General features: G+C 42.5%; 1 protein-coding gene across 50 annotated transcripts in view; it reads left to right on the top strand.

Annotated features, from left to right (window-relative positions):
• LOC126988202 (titin-like) overlaps positions 1–12,637 on the top strand; it is a 208,925-nt gene that overhangs the window by 181,843 nt on the left and 14,445 nt on the right. For all 50 annotated transcript variants that reach the window (XM_050846098.1, XM_050846118.1, XM_050846140.1 and 47 more), the window contains 16 exons: positions 123–170; positions 3,591–3,719; positions 4,559–4,711; positions 5,179–5,351; positions 5,808–6,152; positions 6,275–6,442; positions 6,902–7,020; positions 7,435–7,614; positions 8,170–8,254; positions 9,080–9,248; positions 9,854–9,963; positions 10,079–10,306; positions 11,491–11,586; positions 11,705–11,797; positions 12,032–12,153; positions 12,325–12,479. In XM_050846098.1, coding sequence (XP_050702055.1) covers positions 123–170; positions 3,591–3,719; positions 4,559–4,711; positions 5,179–5,351; positions 5,808–6,152; positions 6,275–6,442; positions 6,902–7,020; positions 7,435–7,614; positions 8,170–8,254; positions 9,080–9,248; positions 9,854–9,963; positions 10,079–10,306; positions 11,491–11,586; positions 11,705–11,797; positions 12,032–12,153; positions 12,325–12,479 — 2,373 coding nt within the window. The remainder of the gene's footprint in view (positions 1–122; positions 171–3,590; positions 3,720–4,558; positions 4,712–5,178; positions 5,352–5,807; positions 6,153–6,274; positions 6,443–6,901; positions 7,021–7,434; positions 7,615–8,169; positions 8,255–9,079; positions 9,249–9,853; positions 9,964–10,078; positions 10,307–11,490; positions 11,587–11,704; positions 11,798–12,031; positions 12,154–12,324; positions 12,480–12,637) is intronic.

The following is a 12,637-nucleotide window of genomic DNA, read 5'->3' as shown; positions in this document are numbered from 1 at the left end:
AACATAGAACACCAAATGGATATAAGCAAATTTCATGTGTCATAAGTTTAGGTTTCTCCATAACATTCTGGCCACACACTTCACAAGGCGCAGGAATTCACACTTGCCTCACACTTTTGCAGAGGACGTCCAAATGCACATAAAGGTCCCAGCACAGTCACCAACGGAAGGTAAACACAACAAGGGTAGCCTACATCCTAACACTGTGTTGCCCACCACTCACACGCTAACGCCACTTACCTGACGTAACCGGATAGGGCAGAGCCTTTACCTTGGCACATTTTGATTTTAAAACAGTTGTTCATATTCTTAATGGTTCTAAAAATGTTTGATTGGTTAATGGCATTGTAATTCTTAAACCAAAATTCATCGGTCTTCAATAATTTATATTATGAAGCCAGAATTCTCAACAAAAAAGGTAATGAAAGGAACATTTAGTGTACGTATGCAATATTTAAATTTTTTTGTAAAATAATATGAGAATTGCTGACTTATATGATATCACAAACATCAAAACTGTTAGCCATGAATTGAGTAAGATTGCTACAGACATGTCCCTTCATGTCTGCTGTTCCATGAACACTCCTGTCAATGACTGACTGGCCTGAGTGCTGGTGTCACTGGGACACAAATAATGACAGTAATGTGTGAGCACTTCAGGAGCAGGATTTGTGCAAAATTTGTTACATTAAGCATTTGAACATTGATTGCACAAGGCATATATACTCTGTCCTTCAACTATGAAGACTCGCTACTCTGTTTTAGTCTGTAAGCACAAGGAATGCATATTTGAAATCTATTTGATGGTTAGGTATTTGTCCCATTTTTTTAAACATGGGATGACCTAAACACTAACATAATTTTCTCATCGTCTTACTACTGTCTGCTATCAGTTAACCAAAGTAATCTATTGTAATAACTGTTTCTTCTTCAGTCATTCTGTCTCTGAAATTTTTTTTATCTCATGGTGACCTACCATATTTGTTGAAAGCATGCTTGACAGGATGCTTATAAAAGAAAAAAAAATGCTGCTAAAACTTCTTTTTGTTTCATGAATTTGGTCATAATTATGATGTTAAACATTAAGGATCAAGGCTCAGGGAAAAAGTGGTGCTGGTGCAGAACGGATAAGATATAAGTGGTTATTCTATCCGGCCAAACGACTTTAGAACTGCATGTTGCGCACAGATCAAGAAGGCTACACAAATATATAACAACAGATAAATTAAAGCCTGTACTCACCGGTGACTGATCTATTTGTTAATGGGATATCCTTTCATCTTGAACACCATCGTAAGTCTGTCAGGGACTGAGTCAGCCAAGTTTGCAGCGGTAGAAGGTGGAATTTCTGAGCACACCTTCCAAATAGCTGCCTCAAGCTGGACATGTTCACATCTCGAAGTCTTGCCTTATTATTGCCCAAAGGTTCTCATTTGGAGATATATCTGGGCTTAGCACTGGTCAGTCTGGAATAAAGTCCACTTTACACAAACGGAGCCAGTCTTTCACGATTTTTTGCAGTATGACAGAATGCAGTATGAGAGCAAAAAAAGAAGTTTGAAGGCATTTCAACAGCGTTAGGATTCAGATTCATGTGTGGAACAGTCTTCCTTCCCAAGTTATTGACTCTACTAGTTTACTACAATATGAGGAAAGACTAGACACCGCCTGGAGTACCTCGACTTCAAATATAACTATAGAGCCCCCCTCCCTGACCACACCCACGAGATTAGAAACTACCAAGATCTGGACATAGGGGACTAGTAGACCTACATCCAGAAAAAAATGGTGCACGTACCTACCGTCTTGTTGAAGGATCTCGGCGCCGTAGCTGCAAAAGTCTGCCAGATGATCGCTGAGGATGTTCAGGTAGACCTTGCTGTCCACTATCTAACCTTTTGTGGTAGGATGACAGGGTCAGCCACGCCACCGTAGGCAAATGCACCCCAAACCATGAGGTACGGAGGGTGGGTGCTTTACGCGCGTCACAGCCGACGTGTTGGTGGGAAGCCACACTTTCGTTTCTCTGCTATCGCTAATGGAGAAGGTGGACTCGTCATCCCAAAGTTGAAAGGACATTCCTCCACTCCACATGTCCCAGTCTTTATAATTGCTGGCAAAATCACGCCTCCTCTTCCGTGGTCTGTTACAAGAGGCTTAGCGCGTGTCTTCCCTTTACAGAGGTTCATCCTTACGCCATCACTCTATATGGTACGAACCGACACATTTTCCAGCAGCTATGAGTTCCGTTCTTTTAGTTGTATTGCTGGGTTGTTGTGTATAACTCGTTCGCGTTAAATATAATAACGAAACGCACATATAACGTAGGAAACTGGGTGGCCTTACCGTAAACGTAGAAGTCATCGGTGTCCTGCGTCACGCCATTGCTCAGCACACTCACTGTCTTTTCACTAACACCGTTCCAAGACTTATTTCTCGGGTTGTTTCATTATTTTCATGCAACTGTATCACTTGAACTATATCATCATGGCTTGTATACTTCCCAGGCATAGCACAGCAGCGCATTAGAGTACTAAATTCAGCAGTCGGCGAGATCCATTCCATCCCTCTGACAATAATTATGTTAACTGGCGCCTTTACTGTAGCCATGGCAACGTGTGCGGGGTTAACGGAAGCTACCATGTAATCAGTTTCTCGGTCCATTTTTCAGCAGGCTGGGAACTTGCCGAGGGAGGGGGCTGCTCAAGGGTCTGCCAGGGTGTACGCGAGTTCTCAAGTTGTTTGGTTTGCACTGAACGGACCAGTTAATTTTATAGTCCACTACAGCAAGTTTGTAATCTCACGAACCAAACACGAAATACCACGGAAATTCCTTGTCTAGTGTTTGGCGTTGATATAAAAAGGATGAAATTTTAGGAAACCACACGGGAAATCTCTCTAGTATCTGGTATTGAGTAGAAATAACGGATCATTCTGGAGAATATAGTTTGGTTTGGGCGCTTTCAATGGCTGTGCTGGACTGTCGAACTGGCCCCTAGTAGATCACCATCAGCTCTTTCACACTTTGGTTGGATGCCTATCGCAAAACAAATTGTCACACTCAGGAATGCACGGGAAAAACAGATACGTGCCAGGAAATGAGAAATGCTGGTCTGTGGTGACAGTTCTAGTTTTGTGGCAAATGTCACTGATACAGATGATGCTCTGAAGAGGCCTAAGCCTGTGACTCCAGCTCAAATTTAATACAGAGCCATAGCATGATGGCTAATTATTTATTATTGCAACAATTTGTAATGAAATATATCCATCCATTCCTTATAATCCTCACTATGGACCCCAAACTTTGGATGCACACTAGCTCAGCATTGTTTGTCTTAACAGATGAAGGAAACAGTTATAGCTTTCAAAAGATAAAATGTTCATAAAAAGAAAATATTGTCCACCATGATAGGTGAAACAACCTATTGACTTCCTCCATAAGGTGGTGTAAGGTCAAGTTCCCACAAGGTGTCGAAGCATTGTACTGTTGTCCTCCATACCAGGGAGACCAGCCAGCAAGATTTCTTCTGTCCTTTGCTGTGGTAGAGCTTATGATATATCACTTGTATGATATATACGTCCTTTTGCAGTTCTTGAAATCCCACCACCCATCAACGTGAAGCCCGGAGACCAGCTGAGGGCCACAGCCACCTACGTCGCCGACAACACCCAGGAGAACGCCATGCACCTGGTGGAGGGCGAGAAGGTGTACGTCAAAGGTCAGTCAAGGGCCGAGAACTTTGGCCCACTCTTGAAATGTTTATTTTATTTTATTTATTATTATTTTTTTTTTTTACATCACAACGCCATGCATGCACCTGGTGGAGGGCGAGAAGGTGTACGTCAAAGGTCAGTCAAGGGCCGAGAACTTTGGCCCACTCTCGAACTGTATTTTTTTTTTTTTACATCACAACGCCATGCATGCACCTGGTGGAGGGCGAGAAGGTGTACGTCAAAGGTCAGTCAAGGGGCGAGAACTTTGGCCCACTCGTGAAATGTTTATTTATTTATTTATTTTTACAACACAGCGCCATGCATGCACCTGGTGGAGGGCGAGGTGTACGTCAAAGGTCAAAGGGGCGAGAACTTTGGCCCACTCTTGAAATGTTTATTTATTTATTTATTTATTTACAACACAGCGCCATGCATGCACCTGGTGGAGGGCGAGAAGGTGTACGTCAAAGGTCAGTTAAGGGGCGAGAACTTTGGCCCACTCTTGAAATGTTTATTTTATTTTTTTATTTTTTTACAACACAGCGCCATGCATGCACCTGGTGGAGGGCGAGAAGGTGTACTTAGGTAACCTCAGATTCAACAGGAAGAGTATAACGAGCGTGGTCACAAACGTTTTATTTTTTTATTTCTAAACATTGTCATTAATATTCTCTGCTGGAATGTATTTGTAATAACTCTTTACTACCCTCAGTTGTTCATGAGGCAGATATATTTAGGTACATAGGTGTTTGTTATGTTTCTATGCAACATTCAGGTTTGTCTACCTACACAAGCCTAGTCATTTGTGTCTCCAAAAACTAACTCTTCTGTTTGTGTGTGGCAGAAATGACCAACAGTGACTGGTGGTTTGTCAAGAAGCACCTCACCCTGGAGGAAGGCTACGTGCCGGCCAGGCTGCTGGCAGAGGAGACCACATACACCCACTATGTTGAGCAGAAGATTGAGGAGAAGGCCAACAAGCTTCCTATCTTTGACAGTGAGTACTTCCTTTCTGTGATTGCCTGAACCCTTGTGAAGTAAGATGGCTGCAGTGGCCAGCAGTCCTCTTAGTAAACTGTCACTTACCAGCAACTCATTTTGGCTTTAGTGTACCCTCTCAGGTGACTGAAGTATTGTGTACGGTAGGAATAATTCTTTGCAAGACATTTCTGCCTCATCACAACCCATACAGGCCGGGGGCTGCTGTGATCATGGACGTGGAGGGCAAATAATGAAGTTAATTGGGAGTGTGCATGGGCAGTATTTTGCAAGCATGTATATGAAAGCAGAGGAGATTTTTTTAATGATAACATGATACTTGGCAAGTCATTGAGTCTCATGATTGGTTTTTAGTGAGGTGTGTGTAGCTCCCACGGCTATTCAACATTTATATGGATGGAGTGATGATGGAATGAAAGACTAGAATGTTAGAAAGATACTAAAAAATCTTATGTTATTTTGCAGAGCTCAAGAAGGGACAGAAGTCTGAGACACCTAAGATGGTGACCAAGCTGGAGCCCCTCGCTGTGGTGGATGGACAGGAGGCACAGTTTGTCTGCAAGATCAAGGGCACGCCACGCCCCGTTGTCACCTGGTTCAGGCAGACTGCCATCATCAAGCCCTCGGAGGAGTTCCAGGTAATGTTCGTGACTTTATGGCAAAAATAATTAAAAAGCAGACTACCGGTGTTGTCTCAGTGGTTAAAAGGTTAGAAAGAAAGTGATCATGAAAAACTGGGCCACTTGATGATGAGGATTATGGTGTTAGTGTTGGTGGTAATGATTATAATGACAATGACAGAAGAGGGGAGAACACATAGCAGTTGAAAGGGGAGCATTAGACATAATTATGGCTATTGCATCACCTTCAAAATATTATGCAAAGACTGACAGTGTCCCAAAATTTGTCGGTATTAAAGAGGTTTAGAAAATTGGTGTAGAAATGACAAAAAATTTATTGATAATTATAAGACCACTTTGTATTGGTTTGCATTACAACCACATTAAGAGGAAAAAGTTTGTGCATCCGTCAAGCTTTTATTATTATTTTTTTAATATCCATGAATTTCAGGAGCTAACCTTTCATGTCCTCAGGTGTTCTACTCCGACGACAACACGGCGACCCTAGTGGTGAAGGAAGTCTTCCCCGAGGACGCTGGCTTGTTCACCTGTGTCGCCAAGAACCAGGCTGGGTGGACAACCTCCTCAGCCGAACTGGTGGTGGAGGGACCAATCAGTGACCACGGCTCAGACTCCATGGTGGCCTCGCGCCGCAGCCTGAGCAGGGAATCATCGGTGTGCGACATCATGGAGGGCATCCCGCCAACCTTCGCCAACAAGCCCACCGTGAAGACAGTGGAGGAGGGCACACAGCTAGAACTGGACGTGCGATTGGTTGCCATTCCTGAGCCTGAGATTGTATGGAGGAAAGATGGACAGGTATATATAGCTTATCAGAGTTTGAAAGAAAAAGGATTTACACATCTGCGCTTCATTTAACGTAGGCTGTGTATGCATTGCACATGAAAGTTCTATACCGTTTCATTTCCTTTTCTCCACAGGTGGTTCGTGAGTCTCCAAGAATACGCATCGTGAGACAGAAGGACGTTCACGCCTACCGTTCCATCATCATCATCAAGGGAGCCAAGAAGGAGGACGAGGGCCTGTACGAGATCACCGTCAAGAACCGTGAAGGAGAAGCCAAGAATCACATCACACTGAGGGTTACTGTAAGTCCTCACCGTTTATTTGTTTGTAGGAAATTTTTGCTATTCTCTACAGCTCAAGGGAAGGGGAAAAGAAATGGTGAAGGTGGCATGGCTTAAATGTAATCTGTTTGAAACTCTTTATTTAACACAAGACCCTGAATTTTGGACATGATAGCAATTTTACTGTAATATTTTCCCTTTAGAATTAGTTACATTTGCTGTCTAGTAATGAGCCAAGTCAGTTATGTCATCAAGAAAACGTATGAGGGCTTGCAATGTTTATGAAATAAGTTTATAGAACAAATGTTTTGATGATAATATAGCATGAAAAAGCCTTAGACATTTTAGGCTATGTTTTCTGTTCCTGGTTGTGTTTTCTATTGTGTTTTCCATTTGCAATAAATGCCAAGTATCAGAATTGGAAAAAATTGCAATAATGCCTTGGTGTCTATGGTCTCAATGTCTGTCTTCCTCTCACAGGCTCCAGAAGTACCAGAATTTGAGGACAGGTTCCCAGACCAGACTGTTGAGTCCGAGGGAACCATCCGTCTGGTGGCCAAGATCCACGGCATCCCAGCGCCTGATGTCACGTGGAGCAGGTGAGTTTGTGGCCAGCCCTCCGGGCCACTCTTCTCCCTCTGACTCTGAGGATCCCCGGACAGGGCTCTAGGTCATGGTCCCCTTTCCTTGTGTTTTACCAGTGCTCTAATTCCATGTTTAAGTGGTTGAGAGCTTCAGTAACCTCCTTGCACTCTTAATTCATTCAAAAAAATTTGTTTCTCACATGCAATGCAAATCATCTGCCTTTGTCATTATGCCTCCTTGCTTGCAGTTATATCTGATTAAAAATTTTGCTTTGTTTTGACTGCCTTAAACTGTGTTTGCCTAACTCCTTAACCCTCTCACAAAATAAAATGTCACAAATCACTCTGAATATGTAACGTCCCCAAAGTGAGGCAAGTTCATAACCCCCTGCTTGTGCTAACGTGGCCTCTGCCGTGTCGCTGCTGCAGGAATGGCAAGAAACTCAAGGAGGGGAAGAATGTGGTCATGACCTTCCAGGATGAGTTGGCTGTGCTTGAAATACGCAACGTGCAGCCCAAGGAAGATTCTGGCAAATATGTGTGCACGGCCACTAACAAAGTTGGCAAAGCTTCCCACACCGCTAACATTACAGTGGGGGCAGAGTTTGTGTAAGTATCAATGCTGGAGCTCATCTTTTCCCTGATTTGAGGGGAAAATAGAAAATGACAACTCATTCTTAAAGCTGTACGTGTGTGTGTGATTCAGTGACTTAAGTGAGTTTGGATTCATGTGATATTCTTCTATTGAGGCCATTGTGATATTCCACCCTGGGTAGGAATAAGGTGGATGCCAACATGATGGGGATACTTATACACTGATTCAGATTCTCATTTTAAAAAAATCGCAGGTTATTATAAACACCCTTTAACAATGAAGTACTGACATTATGTTGTGGCTTTGAGACATAATGTGTCTCTTATGATTCTTACCATAGATACTTAACATTAAGTAATGGTAATGCTTTCATTTTTACCACTCCCATGATGTGGATAAGTAATGTTTTGCAAGTTTTTAAAAAGTACTACATCTGTATCCAGATTTTTTATTGTTTTTATGTCAGGATCTGTAAGGAATTAGAAGTTCCAGTGAAAGGTTTTAGTTTTATTATGCATTGTACCTCACACCTCCACCTCCTGCCTCTCATTCTCCCGTGTCACTTGCAGCACCTTCAAGCGTGGCCTGGAATCCTGTGTTGTGGACGAGGGCTCCGAGGTTGTGCTGGAGTGCCGCACCTCCAAGGAGAAGCCGGTAAGATATAAAGACATGGTGTGCATGCTGAGTGAGTGTGAGGCGGAGTTCTACATCTAAAACTGAACTCTAAACTCTTTGAACCAGGACGAAAGTTTTCAAGACACACCTGAAGAAATGTTTTTAAAGAAACAGGTAAAAGGTCAATGGAAGTACAATTTCAAGAGTTAGAAGATTGGATGTCATGTGGAGGATTAATATCGTGATGATAGGAATGGGAAAAGTGTAAATATTAGAACAGGGGTCATGCAGTGAACATAATTATGTGAAACCAACATGAAATTAATGGATCACAGGGGAATATAACATTGAAGGTTAACTGCACGTAAAACATATGTCAGGAGGCAGATCAGTATGGGAGTGGACGAAAATAGACAGGTCAGTTGAGGTCGTATAATGCATCGAAGGAACATTAGATGACCACCAAGCTTAGGACCATAGCATAAATATAGTTATGTCGCATAAGAGATGTTTTAGCTATCGTCTATATATACGTACATAGATTCTAACGCAATCTGGAAGTGTTGTTATATTTCTGCCGTACAAAACCGATTGACTGAATTTTGGACCGTCTATATAGAGTTCCACTGCCGTCTAAGGGTTAATGTTATAGAGAAAGTAGCCTGTGTAAATGGAGCAGAGTATGCCTGTCCAACGGTATTTCTGAAGAACAAAATGACTTAAAAAGAGGCATGAAATATGGGTACCAAATAGTTACTCTCAAACAACCAACTAATAAGCTACCAAAAAAAAGGTGATTGATTAATTATGGCATTCATGTTATGGAACTTTTCTTCATTTATTTATTTATTATTTTTTCCTCAGTGCAAGTGGTACAAGGGCGTGACTGAAATCAAGAAGAGTGAGACCTACGAGATCGAGCAAGAAGGCCTCACACACCGCCTCATCATCCACTCTGCCACTCTCAGCGACACCGCCAAGTACAAGTGCACCTTCGATGACCAGTCAACCTTCTGCAACCTTACTGTCAGAGGTAGGCTTTGCCCTCCCATGTAGTTTGTGCTTCAGAGAATTAACCTGTCCGCTGCAATTGGCACGGATTTCGCCTTCACTGGTAGCCTGGTAACATATATTCCCAGGTGTTTCTGTGCCTCTGTGGTGGATAGTGGAGTGTTTCCCATGTGGTATTGGTATGCTGGATTTCCCCTCCCAAGGTGCAGGACTTTACATTTTCCTTCATCGAATTGTAGCAGTCACTTTTTGTTCCATTCCCGTTGCTTGGTGATGTCTTCTTGTAGGAAATCCACAGTCAAGGGAATTATTCATTGTTATTTTCATCACATTTATTTGCTTCGCCGCCTACATATGGGACCTGTGGATAAAAGAGGTAACAGCTGGTCTTGATTAGTATTTTGAATCTTCTATAATTGCTTTTTTTTCATTTTATTTCTTAGACTATGGAATAATTTTGCATTTCAAGTAAAGCTATTTAGTCTTGTCCGATAAATATTCAGGCGAGACCGATTAGCTAGTTTAGAGGGAAGAGTTGTGACGTGAGGTGAGGTGAGGCGAGGCGTAGAGACACATTGGAGCTGGTGTATGGAAACTTTGCTGACTTACCTGTGATTGATGTTGCAGGACTGGATGACTTCGTGGAGAGAGTACAGGATGTGGAGGTGCAGGAGAGGGAAGAAGCCATCCTGGAAGTGGAAGTCACCAGCGAGAAGGCGAAAATTACTTGGCATAAGGTGGGTCCCGGATCTGATAAGAATACCAAGCCTTGGGTGACGTCCATAGTATATTGTTTGATAACCAGGTGTTTATTTTACTCCTCACTGGTCTCATTTTTCCTCTCTCCTGCAGGATGGTGAGGAGATTACTGAACAGCACAAGCGCTTCACTCTGGTCTCCGAGGGGAAGATTCGCAAGCTGGTGCTGAAGGAAGCCACGCTGTCTGACGAGGGCGAGTACACGTGCGCGCTGGGTGAACATGAGTGCACCGCTGAGCTCACTGTGAGGGAGCTGCCCGCCGAGATTGTCAGGAAGATGAAGGACCAAGTTGTCTCCAAGGGTAACCGAGCCACTATGGAGGTAGGGAACCGATCTTTTCTTTATTCGTCACAGAGCGTTAAGAGTTTGTACTTTGGCTACTGTGGTCGGCTTTTAGCGTGTTTTGTTATTGTTTATTATTATCAGGTTGTTGTTTAGCTCACTGTTGCCACAAAACTGAGAAGTATTGAAGAGAACTGTGTGCAGGAATCTAATCTCCTTGGCTGTTTCATTATGTGGAAGACTGTGATGAATTAGATTTGATACCTGATTTTCCTTAACCCGGTAGCAGCGACGGGCCAAATTTGTGGCTTTACCGTGTAGCAGCGATGGGCCAAATTTGTGGCTTTACTACCGTATGCGATGGGCCCCAAATGGTTTTTACCGATAACAGCCGCGATAGGCCAAATTTGTGTTTTTACCGTGTAGCGACATGGATGGGCCAAATTTTTGGCTTTGCGCACAGCGATGGGCCAAATTTTACCATTTACCACATTATACCAGATGGGCCAAATTTGTGAGCTTTTGCATGTACCGTGATTGGGCTTCATTGTGGCCTATTTAAGGCCAAATTTGCTTGACCAGCCAACCAGCGCTTTACCAATACCATGGCTTTACCGTGTACAATGTGGGTTTTGATGCAGCCAGCGATGGAATAACCATGTAGACCACCCATGTTATGCGATTACCGGTGCTTTTACCTATTAACTAGCATGTACCGCCAAATTTGTGCCTTTACCAATTTGTGACTTTACCGTGTATTTGTGGAGGTTACCGTTTAGTGCGAGGCCAAATTTACCATGTTTGGCCAAATTTGTGCCATGATATAAACCCCCATATATAAATAACCCCAAAATAGATGATACATAATAGTCGATAATATATGATAATATATGATTTGAAATTTTTGATTTTTGAAAGCTTTTTTTTTTTTTTTTCTGCGGCAGTCACTTATCACTTGCTTCTGTCCTGCATGTAGGGTTAGAGTCATATAATTAACATGACTCTTGTTTCTGAAAAAGAGAAGTAGTTGGCCTTAAATGTGTCATGATCCCACAACTCAACACAAAGTCTGTAGCGTTAATGATGTGTTTCTACTGCATGTGGAGCATTAGGACACAAGCTGTCTCAGTGGTGAGGTGTTGAGTTTGTAAGGTCATTGCATTATCTTTAAAATGAAAATGTTTGTTTGTTTTGTTGTGGACTGATGATGTGTTTGTCTTCAGGTTGAGTTGACCAAGGGTGACGCCGTCATCACCTGGTTCAAGGATGAAACAGAGATTAGATTCTCTGACCACTACCAGCTCTCCATTGATGGCAAGGTATGTGAGCTCCTTTTTTTTTATCCAGAAAATAGACCTTATTTCATATCACTAAGATATATCATACCCCCATTAAAGAGAGACCTTCACATTTGTGATGATGTATGTGTGTTCACAGGTTCAGAGACTCATGGTGTACAACTGCCAGCTGGAGGACAGCGGCACCTACCGCGCCGTGGTGGGCAGGAGTGAGTGCTCCGCCACCCTCAAGGTGAGTCCCCAGCGGCCAAGGACTTGGAAATGTTTGGGAGGATGTTTTTTCATCAAAATTAAATTAACAAAAATTTAGGGTTCATATATGTCCAATAAAACATTAATAAGTCATTAAATTTGACAAAATGTAAATTTTCATCCAGGGGAATCAAGATATCAACAGTATTGTATTAAAGAAATTCTAACTGATTTCTGTAAGAACTACAAGTTAAGTGTTCCCTTCCATCCACAGGTTGAGCTTCAAGCCGAGGGAGACTTCTCCAAGCGGTTGCCGGCCCAGATGGACGTTAACTCCAAGTCTGATGTCACCTTCATTGTGGAGCTGACCAAGGACAGTGAAGTTAAATGGTTCAAGTAAGTCAGAACTGTTGTAATAGGTGCTGGGAATCTTTAAATTAGATCATGTAAATATAATCAATTTCTTACCTATTTATCTATCTATCTGCATCTGTCTATTTATATATGAATAATTAATGTTCCTGCCTAGATGCCTTAAAGCTGTATTAATCTAATGACTGTCCACAGGGGCACCGAGGAGCTGAAGCCTTCAGACAAATATATCATCAAGAAGGAAGGAAAGAAGAGGACCCTGATTGTCAAGTCCTGCACTCAGTCTGATGCTGCAGAATACTCCTGTGTCCTCGCCAGCATCAAGACTTCCTGCAAGCTTAATGTTATCCGTATGTATAAAAGCCATGAGGTTCTCAGTTATAATGCGTGGTTGTTTAACTAAAATGTTTAAACTGTCTCTGGATTATGTACTTTGTATCTTTTAACCCGTCTGCTGTGATTGGCACGGATTTCGCCTTCACTGGTAGCCTGGTAACATATATGCCCA

The sequence above is a fragment of the Eriocheir sinensis genome, chromosome 68 (genome assembly GCF_024679095.1).
Source record: "Eriocheir sinensis breed Jianghai 21 chromosome 68, ASM2467909v1, whole genome shotgun sequence".
NCBI classification, from domain to species: Eukaryota; Metazoa; Arthropoda; class Malacostraca; order Decapoda; family Varunidae; genus Eriocheir; species Eriocheir sinensis.
This window is presented reverse-complemented; position numbering and strand designations above follow the sequence as displayed.